At 43.7% G+C, this 19,701-nt stretch overlaps 1 protein-coding gene across 1 annotated transcript in view; it reads left to right on the top strand.

Annotated features, from left to right (window-relative positions):
- ANAPC1 (anaphase promoting complex subunit 1) overlaps positions 1-15,255 on the top strand; it is a 348,684-nt gene extending 333,429 nt beyond the window's left edge. Inside the window, exons 44-47 of the mRNA XM_075339585.1 lie at positions 1,502-1,597; positions 2,142-2,340; positions 4,101-4,235; positions 14,395-15,255. Of these exons, the coding sequence (XP_075195700.1) occupies positions 1,502-1,597; positions 2,142-2,340; positions 4,101-4,235; positions 14,395-14,510 (546 nt within the window). The 3' untranslated portion in view covers positions 14,511-15,255. The remainder of the gene's footprint in view (positions 1-1,501; positions 1,598-2,141; positions 2,341-4,100; positions 4,236-14,394) is intronic.
- Positions 15,256-19,701: the final 4,446 nt, after the last annotated feature.

Raw genomic sequence — 19,701 nt, 5'->3', positions numbered from 1 at the left:
TTCCATAGGTAGAATAAGGATTCTTGCTAAGCAGCTCCTGAAAGCTGATTTTTACTAAGTTTGAACTAGGCAGTTAAAATAGCAGTGTGGTGTTTGGGAAAGAAGGCAAAATAAGGTACTGAGGTATATTACAGAAATATTTAAAAAAAAAAAAAAAAATCTGTCAGTATGATCAACTCTCCTAAACCACATATATGGGCATATAGGCCACAAAAAGTTTAATAAAATTATATCTTGACATATATGATCCAATGTCTTATTATGGAGAAATACACATTTTTTTCTTAATATGTAAATTAGCTTTTTATGATATACGATCAAGGCAGATCTTGAAAATTTTCCTCCAGAGCTCATTTTAAATGAAAAAGGCACTACTAGTGTGAGACATGTAATGACTGACAGTCTGCTCTCCGTATCTACATGTCTCACACTGGTAACGCCTCCTTTCATTTAAAAAGAGCACAGGATATGGTCGCCTTGGGATCTTTTTTTGAATAGCTCCAATGCGGTTAGTTGCCAGAGAAAGGAATGTGTATGCTTTGACATGCCGAACAGATGTTTTATATGCAATATATGTTGGTCGCTCCTTCATGCTCTTCCTTACCTTGTTTTTCCCTGTGTCTTTCCCCTGTCTAAAAGTCTTGTCCATCCCTGTCAAAAACTTTTGATGTATAATTTTGCAATTTTATGTTTTACAATGAACATTCTTTTCAAATAAATGAACAGTTTACCAAAAAAAAAAAAAAAGCGCTCAGGAGGCAGATTCTCTGAGAGAGCTGTGTCACAGATATGAACGTATTACTTTATTCACTTTTCTTTTACCTACATGCCTATATAGACTGCTTAGGAGGGTTGATCCTACTGACAGATTCCCTTAAACTTGTACTCATTTTATACCAATCAATGTACATATTGATGCATATTCATGATTCAGGCACAAGTTAGAGAAAAGTAGCAAATGTGCTTATATTGTCCTGGATGCAAGGTAACAACTGGAGATCTAAGATATGAGTCAGCCTTTACGTTTTAACAACTATTAGGGTATGTGCCCATGATCAAGACTCACTGCGCCCTGGACGCAGCAGGACCTGACCTACGGGTCTATGAGTCTCCTTCGCAACAGACCGCAGCTGCTCGTACCCACGATCAGGGTTCAGTGAGCTGCGGTCCCTAGCTTGTGTTCTCCCTACGGAGGACGCATGCGACTCCGCAGCAAACAACTGGCATGCCGCGACTTGGAGAGATGCACCGCAGGTCAGTGTTTGCTGCGGAAAAAACAAGCACAGTGGGCGCAGGATTTCTAGAAATCTCATCCACTCTGCTTATACTGTACAATGCAGCGTTTTGGACGCAACTGAAGCATGCTACATCCAAAATGCTGCAAACACTGATCGTGGGCACACACCTTTACACTATCACATGTCCAGCGATATAGGATAAAGTACTTGTTTATCATGCATGTTTAAAACATAAAAAGTTGTATCTTGTTTTATTTATTTAGAAACAGGAAATTTTGGACTTGTTTTCCTCCATCTTGTATGAGTGTGTAACGCAAGAGAACCCAGAAATGCTTCCTGCCTACATTGCAGTTGACCAGGTACGATTATATATTCTTCGCACGTGGGCTGTCTATGTAATGCAGGAATGGCCCCCCCAAAGTAAGACCCTTTTCTATTACCTTAGCATTCCCTAATGGGGGGTTTTCTAAAGGAGAGTTTAACCTCAGTTGCACTCGCTGTGTATTATCATTAATTAGACAGAATGTGGATGGTATTAAAAGAGGGTTGTACAGTAATAGAAAAATATGATTGCTTTCTTCCAAAAATTGTGCTAGAATGGTCTATAGATTCTGTTCGGTATGACGGCCCAATACTATGTACTTCCATTGAAGCTTAGCTGCATTACCAAACGCAACCCATGAACATGAGTAGAGATGCCTTTACATTAAATTGGCCACATGTTTCTAATTCTGAGCAACCCATTTAATGGCATTAGGCACAAAAAACAATTTCAGGAGGCTGAGAATGATTCCCCAATCTGAGCTGGTCTCTGGTCCAGATAACGCAATCTCCATCATTCTGCTATCATCCACTGTGTATTATAGAAATGTTTTGACTTGGGTTATGTTCTTTATTCCAAAGGCCGTGAGAAGACTTGAAAGAAGAGAAACCACAGAGACGTTTGAACTGTGGCAGATCAAGTTAGTTCTAGAGTTTTTCAGTTCACAAAACCTTCAGGAAAGGATGAAGATGAACCCCAACCGAGGACTGTTTATGAACTCTGAGTTTTTGCCAGTGATGAAATGTACCATCGATAACACCCTGGATCAATGGCTGCAAAGTAAGTGATTTAGGATGTGCATGGAAACTTGTGACTAAATAGCTTTATTGTATAAAGTATAGCAAAAAGGTTCATAATTTCTAGCTTTACCCAAATTTTCTTATGATATATTTTGTGATTTTATTTAGGTTACCACTAAGTTACTTTTTACCTAGCTAGTAACCACTGTTAGACTGCAAATGTTTTTTTTGTTAGGCCGGGGCCACACGGGGCACTAGTGCGATGCTCGCATGACACTCGACTCGCGCTGGCAGCACAGCAGGAGCCGAGTGTCATGCTAGTATCCCTTCGACTGCGGTCCGACAGTGAGAGCGGACCTCAGCTGCGGGGGGCGGGCCGGCTCTTAGGAGGGGTGGGCCAGCGCTGCGGAGGGGCGGGCTGACACAGAGGAGGGGAGGGAGGGATTTATCTCCCTCTCTCCTTCGTAGCCGGCTATTGCGATTCTCGCTCTGCACACGCGGTACACCGACGAGTGCAGTGCGATTTTTTTTTGCGAGAGAAAAGAGTCTCGCATTACAGTTGCAGCATGCTGCGATTGTTTTCGCGGTCTGATTAGGGCTGAGAAAATAATCGCTCATGTGCGCTGACACACAGGCTAGAATTTGTCCAAGTGGAATGCGATGTTTTATCGCACTCCACTTGCACCGCTTTTCTCGGCGTGTGACTTAGGCCTTATCCTCAGTATTCAATGAGATTATTTTATTGGCAGCAGCTGGCTGGCATTGGGGCGGCTCATATGTTCATATAAAGAAAGATTGTTCATATCTGTCGTTTCTGGTAACTTTTTAGAATGAGCTTTCATGTGTGTACATGAGGAATAACGTTATTTCTGCACTTCATGTAGGACACAAACAGCAATACTGAGCAGTGTAGCTATGAATCCAGCTCAGGAATAAAGGCCCCGTTACCCGCAGCGACGTATCTAACGATATATCGCCCGGGTCACGGATTCCGTGACGCACATCCTGCATCGTTAACGATGTCGTTGCGCGTGACACCAACGAGAGACCGTTAACGATGGAAAATAGCATATCGTCCATCGTTGACACGTTCATTTTCAAAAAATCGTTGATTGTAGAGGACGCAGGTTGTTCGTCGTTCCCGAGGCAGAATACATCGCTATGTGTGACACCTCGAGAACGACGAACTACAGCTTACCTGCGGCTGCCGGCAATGAGGAAGGAAGGAGGTGGGCGGGATGTTACTCATCTCCGCCCCTCTACTTCTATTGGGCGGCCGCTTAGTGACGCCGCATGAACCGCCCCCTTAGAAAGGAGGCGGTTCGCCGGATACAGCGACGTCACTAGGCAGGTAAGTATAGTGTGACGGCTCCTAACGATATTGTGCGCCACGGGCAGCGATTTGCCCCTGACGCACAACCAACGGGGGCGGGTGCTTTCACTGATATCGCTGCGTGTAAAGCCCCCTTTAGACTCATTAATTGTATGACGCTCTAGCACCGATTTGTAATTTTCTGCCTGTGCCAGTTTATATTTCCCTGCTCCTCATTCCCCTTTCCTACATAGACATTAATAGGAGCTGTACCCTAATCCTTTAGTGAGCTTGCAGACCATCTTGCTTTGAAAAATACTAATTTGAGTGCTGTTTCAAAGTGACTGAGTTCTAGTGACTCATAAGTGTACAAAGCAGCATATTTCTCCAAAAGAATGTTATACAGTTTCTTGTATTCCCATGATTTGCTGTTTTTTACTAAGTTTGTTGAAATGTCCATGAACATCTAATGATTTATTTTTTGACAGGTGGTGGGGATGTATCCCTGCACTCCTATTTAGCTGGTCAGTGTGTAGAAGACTCTCAGCTTAATATGCTATCCTGTTTCTTGGTTTACTATTCTGTGCCAGCACCAAAACAGTTATCTGAAGGAAGATTGGAAGGTGATTTGGTTTTTTTTTTTCTTTTGTGTTGGTTTTTTTTTGTGTTTGCTACTCTGTGCCATCTTTTTTTGTTTTACTTTTTTTCCCCTTGCTTTTTAAACTTTACATTACATCGTAGCAGTACTTGCCTCATTTTTCCCTCAGCCTTAGTTCGCTGTTAGATGAGTGTTGCCGAGAAGATGCTTCCCCTCTCCACAGAACATGTACCTCCGGAAGGACTTTACCTGGGGATCTTTCAGTTAGGTTCTATCTATCTCAAAGATTTAGCTTTTAGGCATATACCTGCTTGGCTAGTTGAATTCCCAGGTGAGTTCCTCTTACCCTCTCGGGAGAAGGGTGGAGGAAGAAACTGGTCCACAAATAGGGTGTGTTGTCTTTGTGATGCAGGAGAAAACAGATGCCTAAAAGCAAGAAATATTCTTTGTAGTAACTATCCACTCTGTATATTGTATATCCAGATATTATTTAGGGTCTAGGACAGTTTTCTACTCAAGAAGTACCCCAAATTTTACTTAAAAATAATCTTTATTGATTTCCAACTAAAAACACCCACGAACATAGTATACAAAGAGCATCAGAATTAGGTATCAAAAATACCCTCAATACATAGGCATCACAAATTGGTCAATTAGCAAGAGGCCAAGACCCTAGTTAGATTCTCCCCATCTGTCCCCTACTCCAATATAGATATATGATACGCTACAATGGTCGCATGAAATCATGGAGTGAAATCAAATGGATGGAAATAAGGAGAAAAGGAGTGAAAGACAGAGATAGCTAAATTAGTATAATGGGTCATATAAAGACTATAGTTATGCAATCATGTATTTATTTATGACAAACCAAAAAAAATTGGACAATAAAATCCCTTGAGTAGGCATCTACCATTGATTGCAAAGACAATCAAAGTTAGTGATACCTCTGATCCCTTTCTGATAGAACACTTAGGCGGGCTTTACACGTTGCGACATCGCTACTGATATATCGTCGGGGTCACGTCGTTAGTGACACACATCCGGCGCCAGTAGCGACATAGCAATGTGTAAATCCTAGGTGCGACGATGAACGAGCGCAAAAGCGTTAAAAATCGCTGATCTGTGTCACGTCGTTCATTTCCATAATGTCGCTGCTGCCACAGGTACGATGTTGTTTGTCGTTCCTGCAGCACCACACATCACTGTGTGTGAAACCGCTGGAACGACAAATCTTTCCTTACCTGCGTCCACCAGCAATGCGGAAGGGAGAAGGTGGGCGGGATGTTACGTCCAGCTCATCTTACCCCTCTGCTTCTATTGGCCGGCCGCTTAGTTACGTCACTGTGACGCTGAACGCACCTCCCCCTTGAAGGAGGGATTGTTCGGCGGTCACAGCGACGTCGCCGACAACGTATGTGCGTGTGAAGCTGCCATAGCGATAATGTTCGCTACGGCAGCCAGCACCAGATATCGCATGTACGACGGGGGCGGGTGCTATCGCGCTCGACATCGCTAGCAATTGCTAGCGATGTCGCAACGTGTAAAGCCCGCCTTACACAAAGGCCACTTTTCTTCAGATTAAATGGATATTCATTCGTATCCACAGTTCACAATTCAGATAACTTTTATCCTATTAATGGATACCAATGAAAATCCAAAACTCGAAGGTTAACCCCTCTGTGGTATACACAATAATAGATATCCCACCAGGTACAGATATAATGAGTACACCTGTTGGCATAAATTAGCTTAAACCAACCAAACCAGCATTTAGTATTAGTCCAGAGGAAGAAATGTTAGTCCGTGTTAGTAATATTCAGGTTGTTGATGACCAAATCACGAATATATCACATATGCCCTCTGAATTTCAGTGATCCACATATAATCTCTAAACAATCTTCAAGGGATTAGTAGAATTAGATGTTTTGTTAATTCCAGATATCCAACTTCCATTTCCCTTTATTTCAATTGGACATATATAATGTGCTTGGTTGGTAATAATCAAATATCCAATCAATCCTTCACCTCGACGCGTTTCCCCCCTTGCCTATTCAAACAAGGGGTTCATCAGGAGTATTTTAATCAAGATATCCATGAGTGTGGCAAATTCCCATATTTCATTAGAGATCTATAAAAAAGGAAACACAACGTCTCACAATGTGTATCGTGATTTCAAAAATATAGAGACCCCATTTCAATATTAGGCCTGGACTGCGTTAACAATAACCATACACATCTATACCGAGGTCCAGGTAAATAAATTACATATGGACATCCAAGGGGCAAATAACCCAACATCTCCTTCCCCCTAAAGAACATGGCCAAAATGATCAAGTTTATGCGATATAGCTTCCCATAATAACAAAATATATACAGTACAGACCAAAAGTTTGGACACACCTTCTCATTCAAAGAGTTTTCTTTATTTTCATGACTCCAAAAATAGTAGATTCACATTGAAAACATCAAAACTATGAATGAAAACATGTGGAATGAAATACTTAACAAAAAAGTGTGAAACAACTGAAAATATGTCTTATATTCTAGGTTCTTCAAAGTAGCCACCTTTTGCTTTGATTACTGCTTTGCACACTCTTTGCATTCTCTTGATGAGCTTCAAGAGGTAGTCACCGGAAATGGTTTTTCAACAGTCTTGAAGGAGTTCCCAGAAATGCTTAGCACTTGTTGGCCCTTTTGCCTTCACTCTGCGGTCCAGCTCACCCCAAACCATCTCGATTGGGTCAGGTCTGGTGACTGTGGAGGCCAGGTCTCACTCTCCTTCTTAGTCAAATAGCCCTTACACAGCCTGGAGGTGTGCTTGGGGTCATTGCCCTGTTGAGAAATAAATGATGGTCCAACTAAACGCAAACCAGATGGAACAGCATGCCGCTGCAAGATGCTGTGGTAGGCATGCTGGTTCTGTATGCCTTCAGTTTTGAATAAATTCCCAACAGTGTCACCAGCAAAGCACCCCCACACCGTCACACTTCCTCCTCCATGCTTCACGGTGGGAACCTGGCATGTAGAGTCCATCCGTTCACCTTTTCTACAAAGACACGGTGGTTGGATCCAAAGATCTCAAATTTGGACTCATCAGACCAAAGCACAGATTTCTACTGGTCTAATGTCCATTCCTTGTGTTCTTTAACCCAAACAAGTCTCTTCTGCTTGTTGCCTGTCCTTAGCAGTGGTTTCCTAGCACCTATTTTACCATGAAGGCCTGTTGCACAAAGTCTCCTCTTAGTAGTTGTTCTAGATATGAGAAGATGTGTCCAGTCTTTTGGTCTGTATATAATAGTCCCAATAGGATCCCCACCAGAACAAATCTCCCCTCAAATATCACCATGATAAGTATCCGAAAATCCCCCATAGATTAGCCAAAATCCCAAGTTCACTTACCCTAAACACGATAAACTTCTAAAAGATGCTAGAGCCCGAATAGGACATGTTCCAGGGGTTCAACAGCACTCCCAGTTGGTAGAACGGCTGTACGCCATGTCTCCAGCAATCAGGAGATTTAAAAAGATGTGGCACAACATGTCCCGAGGCCGAGCGGCATTAAATACCAATGCACTGCTCGGCTTCCATTTCACTGGTTTCCCTATCCGGCGGTAGTGCGCAGGCGCTGGGCCTTTAGCTTTCCTAAAGTTCCAGGTTTTTTCATTTCCCCTTTGAAATATTCTATAGAATATTAAATTGAAACTTACCATATTATGGTCACTGCTGCGCAAGTGCTCCTGCACCTGTAGATCTGAAATTATATCTGGTCTATTTGACAGGACCAGATCCAGCAAATTATCTCCCCTGGTCGGTTCATCTACCAGCTGAGAGAGGAAATTGTCTTGATTTGTAAATAAGAACTTGCAGCTTTTTGCACAACCAGAAGATTCTATGTCCCATTGAGTGTCTGGATGGCTGAAATCTCCCATAATAACGATCATTGGTATTTGTTGCCCTTTTAATTTGTTGCAACATTTCATTCTCTACCTGTTCAGCTATGTTAGGAGGCTTATAGCAATCTCCAGTTAGCATTTTTCCATTATGCCGTCCCCATGTACATTTACCCATACGAGGTCTACATTCTTGCAGCTCACCCGAATGTAGTCATTGAGCACAGGTCTTAAGTTAAATTTAACAAATCTACACATTCCTCCACCTTTTTTGTCTTTCCTGTCCTTTCTGATTGTGGTGTATCCCTCTACATTTGTCACTCAGTCATGGCTTTCGTCCAGCCAGATTTCTGTAATGCTCACCACATCGTAACCCGTGGCTGACTTAAGATTCTCCAATTCATTCATTTTGTTTGCAAGAGTTCTTGCATTTGCCAGTCTACTCTTAATACTATTATCACATTTATAACGTTTTGCCTCCCTTCTTGCATGTCCCTGACCCCCTAAATCCTCATTGACCCGTACTGTCACTGTCTGTGTGCTCTATTCTTTTTTTTTTTTTTTTTCCTTTTTTAAATACCCTCCAGATCCTAGTGTAAAAGTTCCCCCATCCATCTGATCATTTTTCCCCCCAGCACAGCTGCACCCTCCCCATTGAAGTGCAGGCTGTCCCTACCACAGGGCCTGTAGCCAACAGAGAAGTCGGACCAGTTCTCTATGCACCCAGACCACTCCTTCCTGCACCAATTTCTAAGCCGTTTATTTATCTCTTTAAACTCCTGCTGTCTTTCTACTGACTCTTGTGGCACTGGTAGTATTTCTGAAAACATACTTTTTCGATCCTGGACTTCAGCTTCTCTCCTAGTTCCCTACGAGGGGCTGCTGATAAGTCTTTGGCTTTGTGATCTTTTTTTGTTTCTATGGTAACGAATGTTACATCACATGAAAGCCTTCTTTGTCTAATATATGTTTTTAAAATTTTGTGTTTGTTGCTTATGGCAGCAGTGTTCTACACACGCGGGAAAACAAAATGGCGGAGTCTAATGCGATATTCACAGCAACTGATAGCAGTGGAGTGATAAAATTCTTGTTTTTGCAAGGAAAGTCTGCGAAGGATATTCAGGCTATGTGCGCACGTTGCGTTTTTTTCCGCGGAAACGCTGCGTTTTGAACTGCAGCGTAACTGCATGCGTTCAGCTTCCCCAGCAAAGTCTATGAGAAAGCCGAAAAAGCAATGCACACGCTGCGTTTGTAAACGCAGCGTTTTGGATGCCCAAAATCGCTGCGGAAAAAAAGCAGCATGTCACTTCTTTTGTGCGTTGTAGCTGCGTTCTCCACCCATTGAAATCAATGATGTGGGTCAGAACGCAACCAAAATGCACTTGGACTGCATTTTTGTTGCGTTCCGCATGCTTTTTTGACAAGCAAAACGCAGGTCTTTTCAGTCTCTGTGATGTCAGTCAATTTCTGTCTGTGGATGTCGGTGAATCTCCCTCTGTCGGTCGGTCGGTCTCTTTCTCTGTCAGTTGGTCGCTCTGTCTGTCTCTCGCTGTCCGTCGGTCAGTCTCTCCCCCTCTCTCATACTCACTGATCCCCGATCACCATTGCGGCGCTGCACGGCGTTCACACTGCTCTGGCGGCTTTTCCTCTTTTGAAAATGCCAGCCGCTCAAGATTCAATCTCGTATTCCCTGCTTTCCCCACCCACCGGCGCCTATGATTGGTTGCAGTCAGACACGCCCCCATGCTCAGTGACAGCTGTCTCACTGCAACCAATCACAGCCGCAGGTGGGCAGGTCTATATCGTGCAGTAAAATAAATAATTAAAAAAAATCGACGTGCGGTCCCCCCCAATTTGATACCAGCCAAGATAAAGCCACACGGCTGAAGGCTGGTATTCTCAGGATGGGGAGCGCCATGTTATGGGGAGCCCCCCAGCCTAACAATATCAGCCAGGAGCCGCCCAGAATTGCCGCATCCATAACATGCGACAGTCCCGGGACTTTACCTGGCTCATCCCGAATTGCCCTGGTGCAGTGGCAATCGGGGTAATAAGGGGTTAATGGCAGCAGCCCATAGCTGCCACTAAGTCCTGGGTTAATCATGACAGGCGTCTCCCCGAGATACCTTCCATAATTAACCTGTAAGTGAAAGTAAATAAACACATACACCCAAAAAAATCATTTATTTGGAATAAAAGACAAAAAAACACCCTCTTTCACCACTTTATTAAAATCCCCAAATACCCCTCTAGGTCCGGCGAAATCCAGAGGTCCCGCGACGCATCCAGCTCTGCTACATGAAGCTGACAGGAGCGGCCGTAGAACACCGCCGCTCCTGTGAGCTCCACGCAGCAACTGAAGTGAATCGCGCTGTCAGCGGGGACGTCACTGAGGTAATGCTGGTGTGTGTGCGGTGATGATGAGGGCTGTAGTGTCGGGATGTGTGCGGGGATGTCGGCGGTAATGTCTGGTTGTGTGTGGGGATGTCAGCGGTAATGTCAGGATGTGTGCGGGAATGTCGGGTTGTGTGCAGGGATGTCGGCGGTAATGTCTGGATGTGGGCGGTAATGTCGGGACGTGTGCGGGGATGTCGGCGGTAATGTCGGGTTGTGTGTGGGGATGTCGGCGGTAATGTCGGGATGTGAGCGGTAATGTCGGGACTTGTGCGGGGATGTCGGGATGTGTGCGGGGATGTCGGCGGTAATGGGATGTGTGCGGGAATGTCGGGATGTGTGCGGGAATGTCGGGATGTGTGTGGTAATGTCGGGATGTGTGCGGTAATGTCGGGATGTGTGCGGGAATGTCGGGATGTGTGCGGGGATGTAGGCGGTAATGTCGGGATGTGTGCAGGGATGTAGGCGGTAATGTCGGGATGTGTGCGGGGATGTCGGCGGTAATGTCGGGATGTGTGCGGGAATGTCGGAATGTGTGCGGGATGTTGGCAGTAATGTCAGGATGTGTGCGGGGATGTCGGCGGTAATGTCGGGATGTGTGCGGTGAAGATGATAATCGGGACACCACACACAGACAGAGCTGTGGTATGACAATGAAGTCGGGTGCAGTTCACCCGAGTTCAATCTGATCGCGCGACTCTGTCTGTGTCGACTGTCAGCCAGCATGTAGCAGAGCTGAATTGCCGGGGGAACGCACTGTCAAAAATGCATCCAAAACGCATGCAAAACGCATCCAAAATGCATGCGTTGTGGATGCATTTTATTTTATAAACTCAGTGTCCAGTCTGCCAGAGGGTGCATTCTTTTCCGCACTGCAGAGAACGCAACGTGCGCACATAGCCTCATGGTGATATGTTGGAGACATTAGAGGATCAGTGCCATTCATATTCCACAGTTAAGAACTGGGTTGCCAAATTTAAAACGGGCCACTTCAGCACCAATGATGAGGAGCGTCCTGGATGACCGAGAGTAGTGGTTGTTCCGGAGATCGTCGATGCTGTGCACAACCTCATACTGGAGAATCGAGAAATTTCAGCTAAAGCAATAGCAGACTTCATGGGAATTTCCTCTGAACGTGTTTGTGTCATTATTCATGATCATTTAGACATAAGGACGCTATCTGCATAGTGGATCCCCAAATGATTGACAACAGATCAGAGAAGCATGCGAGTGCAAACTTCTCGGTCCATTTGTCAGCGATTCCGGACTGATAAGGACTTCCTGGATCGATTGGTCACCATGGATGAGACCTGGATTTATTTGTATGACCCTGAAAACAAGTAGCAGTTTAAAGAGTGGAGGCACTGTGGTTCTCCTCGTGCAAAGAAGTTCAGGGTGCAAAAATCAGCCACTAAGGTGATGGTGTCTGTGTTCTAGGATAAGGAGGGCGTGCTGCTAGTGGACTACCTTCAAAAGGGTTTCACGATCAATGCAGGGTATTACATTGAACTTTTGGACCAATTGAAGGCAGCTCTGAAGTCGAAAGGCGCGGCAAGCTGTCCAAAGGAATCTTGTTCCTGCAAGATAATACCTTCGCTCACACTGCACATGTGACCACGGCAAAACCGGCAGAGCTGGGCTTCCAGCTGGTTGACTACCCACCTTAATCACTAGATCTAGCTCCCTCTCACTATCCTCTGTTTCCAAACCTGAAAAAACACCTCAATGGTACCAAATTTCACACCATTTTTGATGCCATGGCTGCTACAGATGCCTGGTTTGAGGCATAACCGAAATCCTTCTTTTATCTAGGCTTACAGCACTTAGAATACCAATGTAAGAAGTATGTTGACATCAGTGGAGAGTATTATTATTATTTATTATTATAGCGCCATTTATTCCATGGTGCTTTACAAGTGAAAGAGGGTATACGTACAACAATCATTATCAGTACAAAACAGACTGGTATTAGGAGGAGAGAGGACCCTGCCCGCGAGGGCTCACAGTCTACAGGTGATGGGTGAGGATACAGGAGGATAAAGGACCCTGCCCGCGAGGGCTCACAGTCTACAGGGAATGGGTGAGGATACAATAGGAGAGGACAGAGCTGGCTGCCCTGTGGTGTACTGGACTGAGGGTTATTGTAGGTTGTAGGCTTGTTGGAAGAGGTGGGTCTTCAGGTTCCTCTTGAAGCTTTCCACGGTAGAGGAGATTCTGATATGCTGAGGTAGAGCGTTCCAGAGTATGGGGGAGACACGGGAGAAATCTTGTACGCGATTGTGGGAAGAGGAGATAAGAGAGGATTAGAGAAGGAGATCTTGTGAGGATCTGAGGTTGTGTGCAGGTAGATACCGGGAGACTAGGTCACAGATGTAGGGAGAAGTCAAGTTGTGGATGGCTTTGTAGGTCATGGTTAGTGTTTTGAACTGGAGTCGTTGGGCGATGGGAAGCCAGTGAAGGGATTGGCAGAGTGGCGAGGCTGGGGAATAGCGAGGGGAGAGGTGGATTAAGCGGGCCGCAGATTTTAATATAGATTGGAGGGGTGCAAGAGTGTTGGAAGGGAGGCTAGAAAGCAGGAGGTTGCAGTAGTCGAGGCGGGAGATGATGAGGGCATGCACTGTTTTTGCTGATTCTTGGTTAAGGAAAGCACGGATCCAGGAGATATTTTTGAGTTGTAGTCTGCATGAGGTGAAGAGGGCTTGGATGTGTGGCTTGAAGGATAGAGCAGAGTCGAGGGTTACTCCAAGGCAACGAGCTTGTAAGACTGGGGAGAGCGAGTAACCATCAAGTTTGATGGAAAGGCTTGTTGGAGGAGATAAGTGAGGAGAAGGAAAGACAATGAATTCTGTTTTGTCCATGTTAAGCTTTAGGAATCGCGCAGAGAAGAAGGATGTGGAGTAAATGTAAAGTTTCATCATCCTATCTCGTTTCTTTCTGGGTAAAGCCAAAGACTTATCAGCAGCTCCTCGTATAATTATTTTTAAGAACCTTCCACCTCCCTCTAACTGTGTCATTGGTACCAATGTGCCCTGTGATCTCTGGGTTTTCCTCAGCCCCACCCAGCAAGTTGCCTATCCAATATGCTATATGCCAAATCGCAGCACCCATCAGACAACAAACTGTTTAGCATTCACGATCTCTGCTTCAGATGACCCGGTCTATCTGCCTAATTATAGAGTTCCCTGCCGCCAACATCTGTCTGTCCTTTGCTGCTCTCCTATTTCTCTCCTTTCTACAGCAGTCGTTTTCCTGATTGCTAAGAGCAATGTTCTGTTGTAGTGATCCTAATCCTGGGCTTGCAGCCCTAATATCAGCCAAACAGGCATATTACCTAGGTTGTGCCATATAAGGACCAGGCTCTCCCCTACCCCTTCTGTCACCCAACTACTGTGGGTCCTGACCTTTCCCACCTCCATATCACTGGTCCCAGCTAGAGTTTGTAGTGCTCCTAAGTGTTGCAAGCTGCATACTTAGATCCATTACCTGGGCTTTCAAATATGAAACACGCTGACATCGAGTGCAGACATGTTCACTGTTGATCGGTGTGGTTGTTCAAGGCATGCATACATCCCACGAGCTGCACATCTGGTAGCATTGTCCATAGAGCATATACTAAATGGGAATAAACAGTACAGATAAAGCAGACAAATATTGGAAAAGTAGTAAGGAAAACACCAAACTATGTTCCCGTGTTAAACTATAATATTGTGTTTAACTATCCACTTATCTGCAGCTCTCACCCGCTCAGCGGCCCTCGCTAGGTGTGGCTGGGATTTGTAGTTCCAACCAGCTTGGAAAATAAGGCCAACATTTTTATTTTCACCAAGAATAATACATTTTAAATCCTATTTTAATATTTGAATGTTTACGAATTATTCTGTCTCTTTTTTGTTTCTGTAGGAAGTAACAGTTTCTCTGAGCTTCTCTTGAAATTCCGAAACCTCAATATTCCAGTGAGAGCATTACTTAGGCTTGCACCACTTCTCCTAGGAAATCCACAGTCTATGGTCCTCTAACAACTCTCAGGATAACTAAAACAAAGCTAAATGAAAATTCAGGAAGCGCGGTGTTAAAAGAATGAGCCTTATTGTGATGGTGACATTTTTCAAATTTGGAGGGAATATCACCATCCACATGGATGTAAAACTATTGCAAAGTATTACGACATAGGTGCCCACTCTGCATGTAATACCATAGCCAAATCACATGGACTGGACATTCAGGCTCCTAATCCTCGCAGTCATTAATATTGTTAGGCAATGAAATGTAATGATCGCTGTTGTCTCCCCTGCAATACACTACATTTAGATTGTGTGGTTGCAGTGGGATAGAGCATATTTTTTTTATACAATCTGAGCACCAGCGTGATGTCCCTTAGTGTATGTGGTCAGAAGGCTGCCATAGAGCATATAATATTTACTACAATAGTGACATTCATATTAAGGAGAGGAAATACATCAGAACATCTTTCCACCATCCTCTCTCAATTTGTATTACTACAAGCAATAATTTAATTTCGTGTTGTCAGAATCACATGCCAAAGGAAACCGTTTGTAGGATACACAAATGAAAAGCCGAAACCACATCGAGCGTAAGAACATGCAATTTGCAATGATTTTTTAAACATTTGGTAGAGCAAGGTCAAAGTAAAGTGCAGTCATGTTATGTCTTAAAATCTCCTAAAAAAGTGTATTTATATTTTAAGTATCAAATTCTGATGCTGCAAAATGTTTGTACATAATGTTTTGTTAAAATAAAAAAGTGAAAATAAGCCATGCTTCATTTGTGTCCATTTTTTATTGTATACAGTTTGTAGTACAGTGTGTTGTGTATAGAATGTATTGATAGTTCTGTCTAGGGCAGAGATCTCAAACACGTTGCCCCTCACATGTTGCCCCTCAGGCTGCTTCTTGCGGCCTGCAGGCACGTAACCCCCTTGACGATTGCGGCAGGGGCCACAGCCGGCACTGCGTACTGCTTCATTTCAGATGAACATTTTACCAGCACTGCGCAGAGTCAAGCTTTCTCTGCTATATTTTACTGCAGCCACTGGCTAATCAGGGGCAAGCAGCTGACATGTATGACTTCATCTGCTTGCATCTGATTCGCCAGTGGCTGTCATTAGAAAAGTGCAGAAAGAGCTTGACTCTGCTCGGCGCCAGCAAAACGTTCATCTGAATTTTAGATGAAGCGCTGACAGTGACTTTGGTCGTCAAGGGGGGCTCGTGTCTGTAGGCCACAAGAAGGATGGGACATTGCTAGTGTGTGTGTGTGCGTGTGTAGAATGGCACAATAGGGGACCAGGCTAGATCATTGCTAGTGTGTGTGTGTGTGTGTGTAGAATAGCACAATATGGGACCAGGATGAGACATTGCTAGTGTGTGATTGTGTAGAATGGCACAATAGGGTACCAAGATAGGCCATTACTAGTATGTCTGTGTGTGTGTGTGTGTGTGTGTGTGTGTAGAATGGCACAATAGGGGACCAGGCTAGGTCATTGCTAGTGTGTGTGTGTGTGTGTGTGTGTAGAATAGCACAATATGGGACCAGGATGAGACATTGCTAGTGTGTGATTGTGTAGAATGGCACAATAGGGTACCAAGATAGGTCATTACTAGTATGTCTGTGTGTGTGTATGTGTGTGTGTAGAATGGCACAATATGGAACCAGGATGAGACATTGCTAGTGTGTGATTGTGTAGAATGGCACAATAGGGTACCAAGATAGGTCATTGCTAGTGTCTGTGTGTGCGTGTAGAATGGCACACTATGGGACCAGGATGGGACATTGATAGTGTGTGTGTGTGTGTGTGTGTAATGGCACAATAGGGGACCAGTGTGGGACATTGCTAGTGTGTGTTTGTGTAGAATGGCACAATAGGGTACCATGATAGGTCATTGCCTGTGTGTGTGTGTGTGTGTGTGTGTGTGTGTGTGTAGAATGGCACAATAGGGTATCGGGATGGGAGATTGCTATAAGAATATAAGAACAGGATCAGTAAAGGAGACATTACTACAAGAACAGGAACTACATGGGCAGGTTAGTAAAAGGGGACAAGGATTGGCACATTACTACAGGATGGGGTTAATGAGGGGTACATTACTACAGGATGGGCACAATATAAAAGGGGACAAGGAGATGGCACATAACTATAGGATTGGCACATTACTACAGGATGTGCACATTACTAGGGACAAGGATGGGCACATTACTACTGAATAGGGACATGGATGGGGCATATTACTACAGGATGGGGCACATTTGTAAAGGAGCAAGGATGGGCACATTACTACAGGATGGGGACTAGTATGGGTACATTACTACAGAATGGGGACCAGGATGAGTACAGTACTTCAAGATAGAGGACATTACTAAAAGATGTTTGCCAAAATTACTATATCATGCTGAGGCTATGTGCCCATGTGTGAGCTCTGCACCGCAGCGTACAAGGTCCGCTTCAGAGCGCAGCGTACAAGGTCCGTTCTGAAGCGCCTGGTGCCTGCAGAATTCGAGCGCTCTGAATGCTGCCTCTACCTATAGACAGCATGCAAAGCGCACAAAAGAAGTGACATGTCACTTCTTAGAACGCAGCGATTTGGCAGCAGCTGAATCGCTGCGTTCTAATACGCCACGTGGGCATGGATTAGGCACAATCTTCATAGATTGTGCTGGGGACGCAGGACGCATGCAGTTACGCTGTGGTGCAGATCGCAGCGTAACTGCATGAAAATACGCTACATAGGCACAGAGCCAAATTGTAAAACTGTATTACTGAGACGAAAAGGATAAAATGTAAAGGAAGCAAAAACAAAGCATGAGATTTTTCTTACCATCAAAAATGTCTGTGTGTATACAGTGCTGGCCAAAAGTATTGGCACCCCTGCAATTCTGTCAGATAATACTCAGTTTCTTCTTGAAAATGATTACAATCACAAATTCTTTGGTATTATTATCTTCATTTATTTTGCTTGCAATGAAAAAACAAGAGAGAATGAAAAAAAAAATCAAATCATTGATCATTTCACACACAACTCCAAAAATGGGCCAGACAAAAGTATTGGCACCCTTAGCCTAATACTTGGTTGCACAACCTTTAGCCAAAATAACTGCGAACAACCACTTCCGGTAACCATCAATGAGTTTCTTACAATGCTCTGCTGGAATTGTAGACCACTCTTCTTTGGCAAACTGCTCCAGGTCCCTGAGATTTGAAGGGTGCCTTCTCCAAACTGCCATTTTGAGATCTCTCCACAGGTGTTCTATGGGATTCAGGTCTGGACTCATTGCTGGCCACTTTAGTAGTCTCCAGTGCTTGCTATCAAACCATTTTCTAGTGCTTTTTGAAGTGTGTTTTGGGTCATTGTCCTGCTGGAAGACCCATGACCTCTGAGGAAGATCCAGCTTTCTCACACTGGGCCCTACCTTATGCTGCAAAATTTGTTGGTAGTCTTCAGACTTCATAATACCATGCACACGGTCAAGCAGTCCAGTGCGAGAGACAGCAAAGCAACCCCAAAACATCAGGGAACCTCCGCCATGTTTAACTGTAGGGACCGTGTTCTTTTCTTTGAATGCCTCTTTTTTTTTTCCTGTAAACTCTATATTGATGGCTTTTCCCAAAAAGCTCTACTTTTGTCTCATCTGACCAGAGAACATTCTTCCAAAACGTTTAAGGCTTTCTCAGGTAAGTTTTGTCAAACTCCAGCCTGGCTTTAAACGTCTTGATGACACTGCGCACCGTAGACACAGGAACTTTCAGGTCTTTGGAGATGGACTTGTAGCCTTGAGATTGCTCATACTTCCTCACAATTTGGATTCTCAAGTCCTCAGACAGTTGTTTGGTCTTCTTTCTTTTCTCCATGCTCAATGTGGTACACACAAGGACACAGGACAGAGGTTGAGTAAACTTTAATCCATGACAACTGGCTGCAAGTGTGATTTAGTTATTGCCAACACCTGTTAGGTGCCACAGGTAAGTTACAGGTGCTGTTAATTAAACAAATTAGAGAAGCATCACATGATTTTTCAAACCGTACCAATACTTTTGTCCACCCCCTTTTTTATGTTTGGTGAGGAATTATATCCAATTTGGCTTTATGACAAATTTTTTTTTTTTTCTTCATTGAAGACAAATTAAATGAAAATAATACCAAAGAATTGGTGATTGCAATTACTTTCAAGAAGAAACTGAGTATTATCTGACAAAATTGCAGGGGTGCCAATACTTTTGGCCAGCACTAATATATATATATATATATATATATATATATATATATATATATATATACTTAAACCAAAACAGTGCACGTTTTTTATAATAATCAAGCATAAAAATGTGCAAAAACAGTGATCCAGAGGTGTAGAGAAAATAAATATAGTACCAATAAAAATGTCACTTTGTCCTGCAGTCAATGCCCCAAATTATTTTTTTTCGTGTGTGCGACCCATACATCTGGCCAACTTTGAGACCCCCTGGTCTAGGGTTTTAGGTTGTTCAGCGCCTTTTCGACTGTGTAGTCCCTAATATGTTTTGGGGTGCTGATGTTTACTTTAAAAAAAAAAAAAAAAAGACCCTAATAGGTGGTGTAAACAAATTGACAAATTGCTCATAAGAGAGCAAATTATTACCTAAAACTTTACACCTATTTTGTAAAACATAACAATATTATCCTAATTTTCAACAAGAAGTGAAATAAAACCTCCAAAATGTTGACAGTCATATATGCGTGCAAAGGTAGTCTAATGCATGTGCAGATCACTAAACTGAATGGAACAGACTGGTCTGCAATATCCCCAGCGGTCCCTATGTATTTTACACTGCCCAGACATTGATTGCTAAAAGTTATATTTTATCAAGCTCTAGGCCATTTGAAATATATAAGGACAGGCTGGTGATATGGCAGACTACAGCCATATCCATTCATTTGTTAAATTTCACTTCTTCGGGAGAGAGTGATAAATTAATTTTTAACCCTTTCACGACCCTGCCTTTTTTCCCTCTCCTGACTAGAGATGAGCAAACCTGAGGTTTGGTTTTTGAACCAAACACCAACTTAAAAAAAATAGAGCTCGGGTTCGGAGTTCAAATGCTTTACGTGCAAACTTACCTTGCACAAGCAACACCATGCTCAGGTACGCTTGATGCTTAGCCGTGTGCGAGCCGCTTGCATTGTTTGAACAATTTGCACTGGGGGTAACAATAGCGTG

Source organism: Anomaloglossus baeobatrachus, chromosome 3 (assembly GCF_048569485.1).
Source record: "Anomaloglossus baeobatrachus isolate aAnoBae1 chromosome 3, aAnoBae1.hap1, whole genome shotgun sequence".
Taxonomy (NCBI): domain Eukaryota; kingdom Metazoa; phylum Chordata; class Amphibia; order Anura; family Aromobatidae; genus Anomaloglossus; species Anomaloglossus baeobatrachus.
The sequence above is the reverse complement of the archived record's forward strand: the minus strand, read 5'-3'. Positions and strand labels throughout refer to the sequence as shown.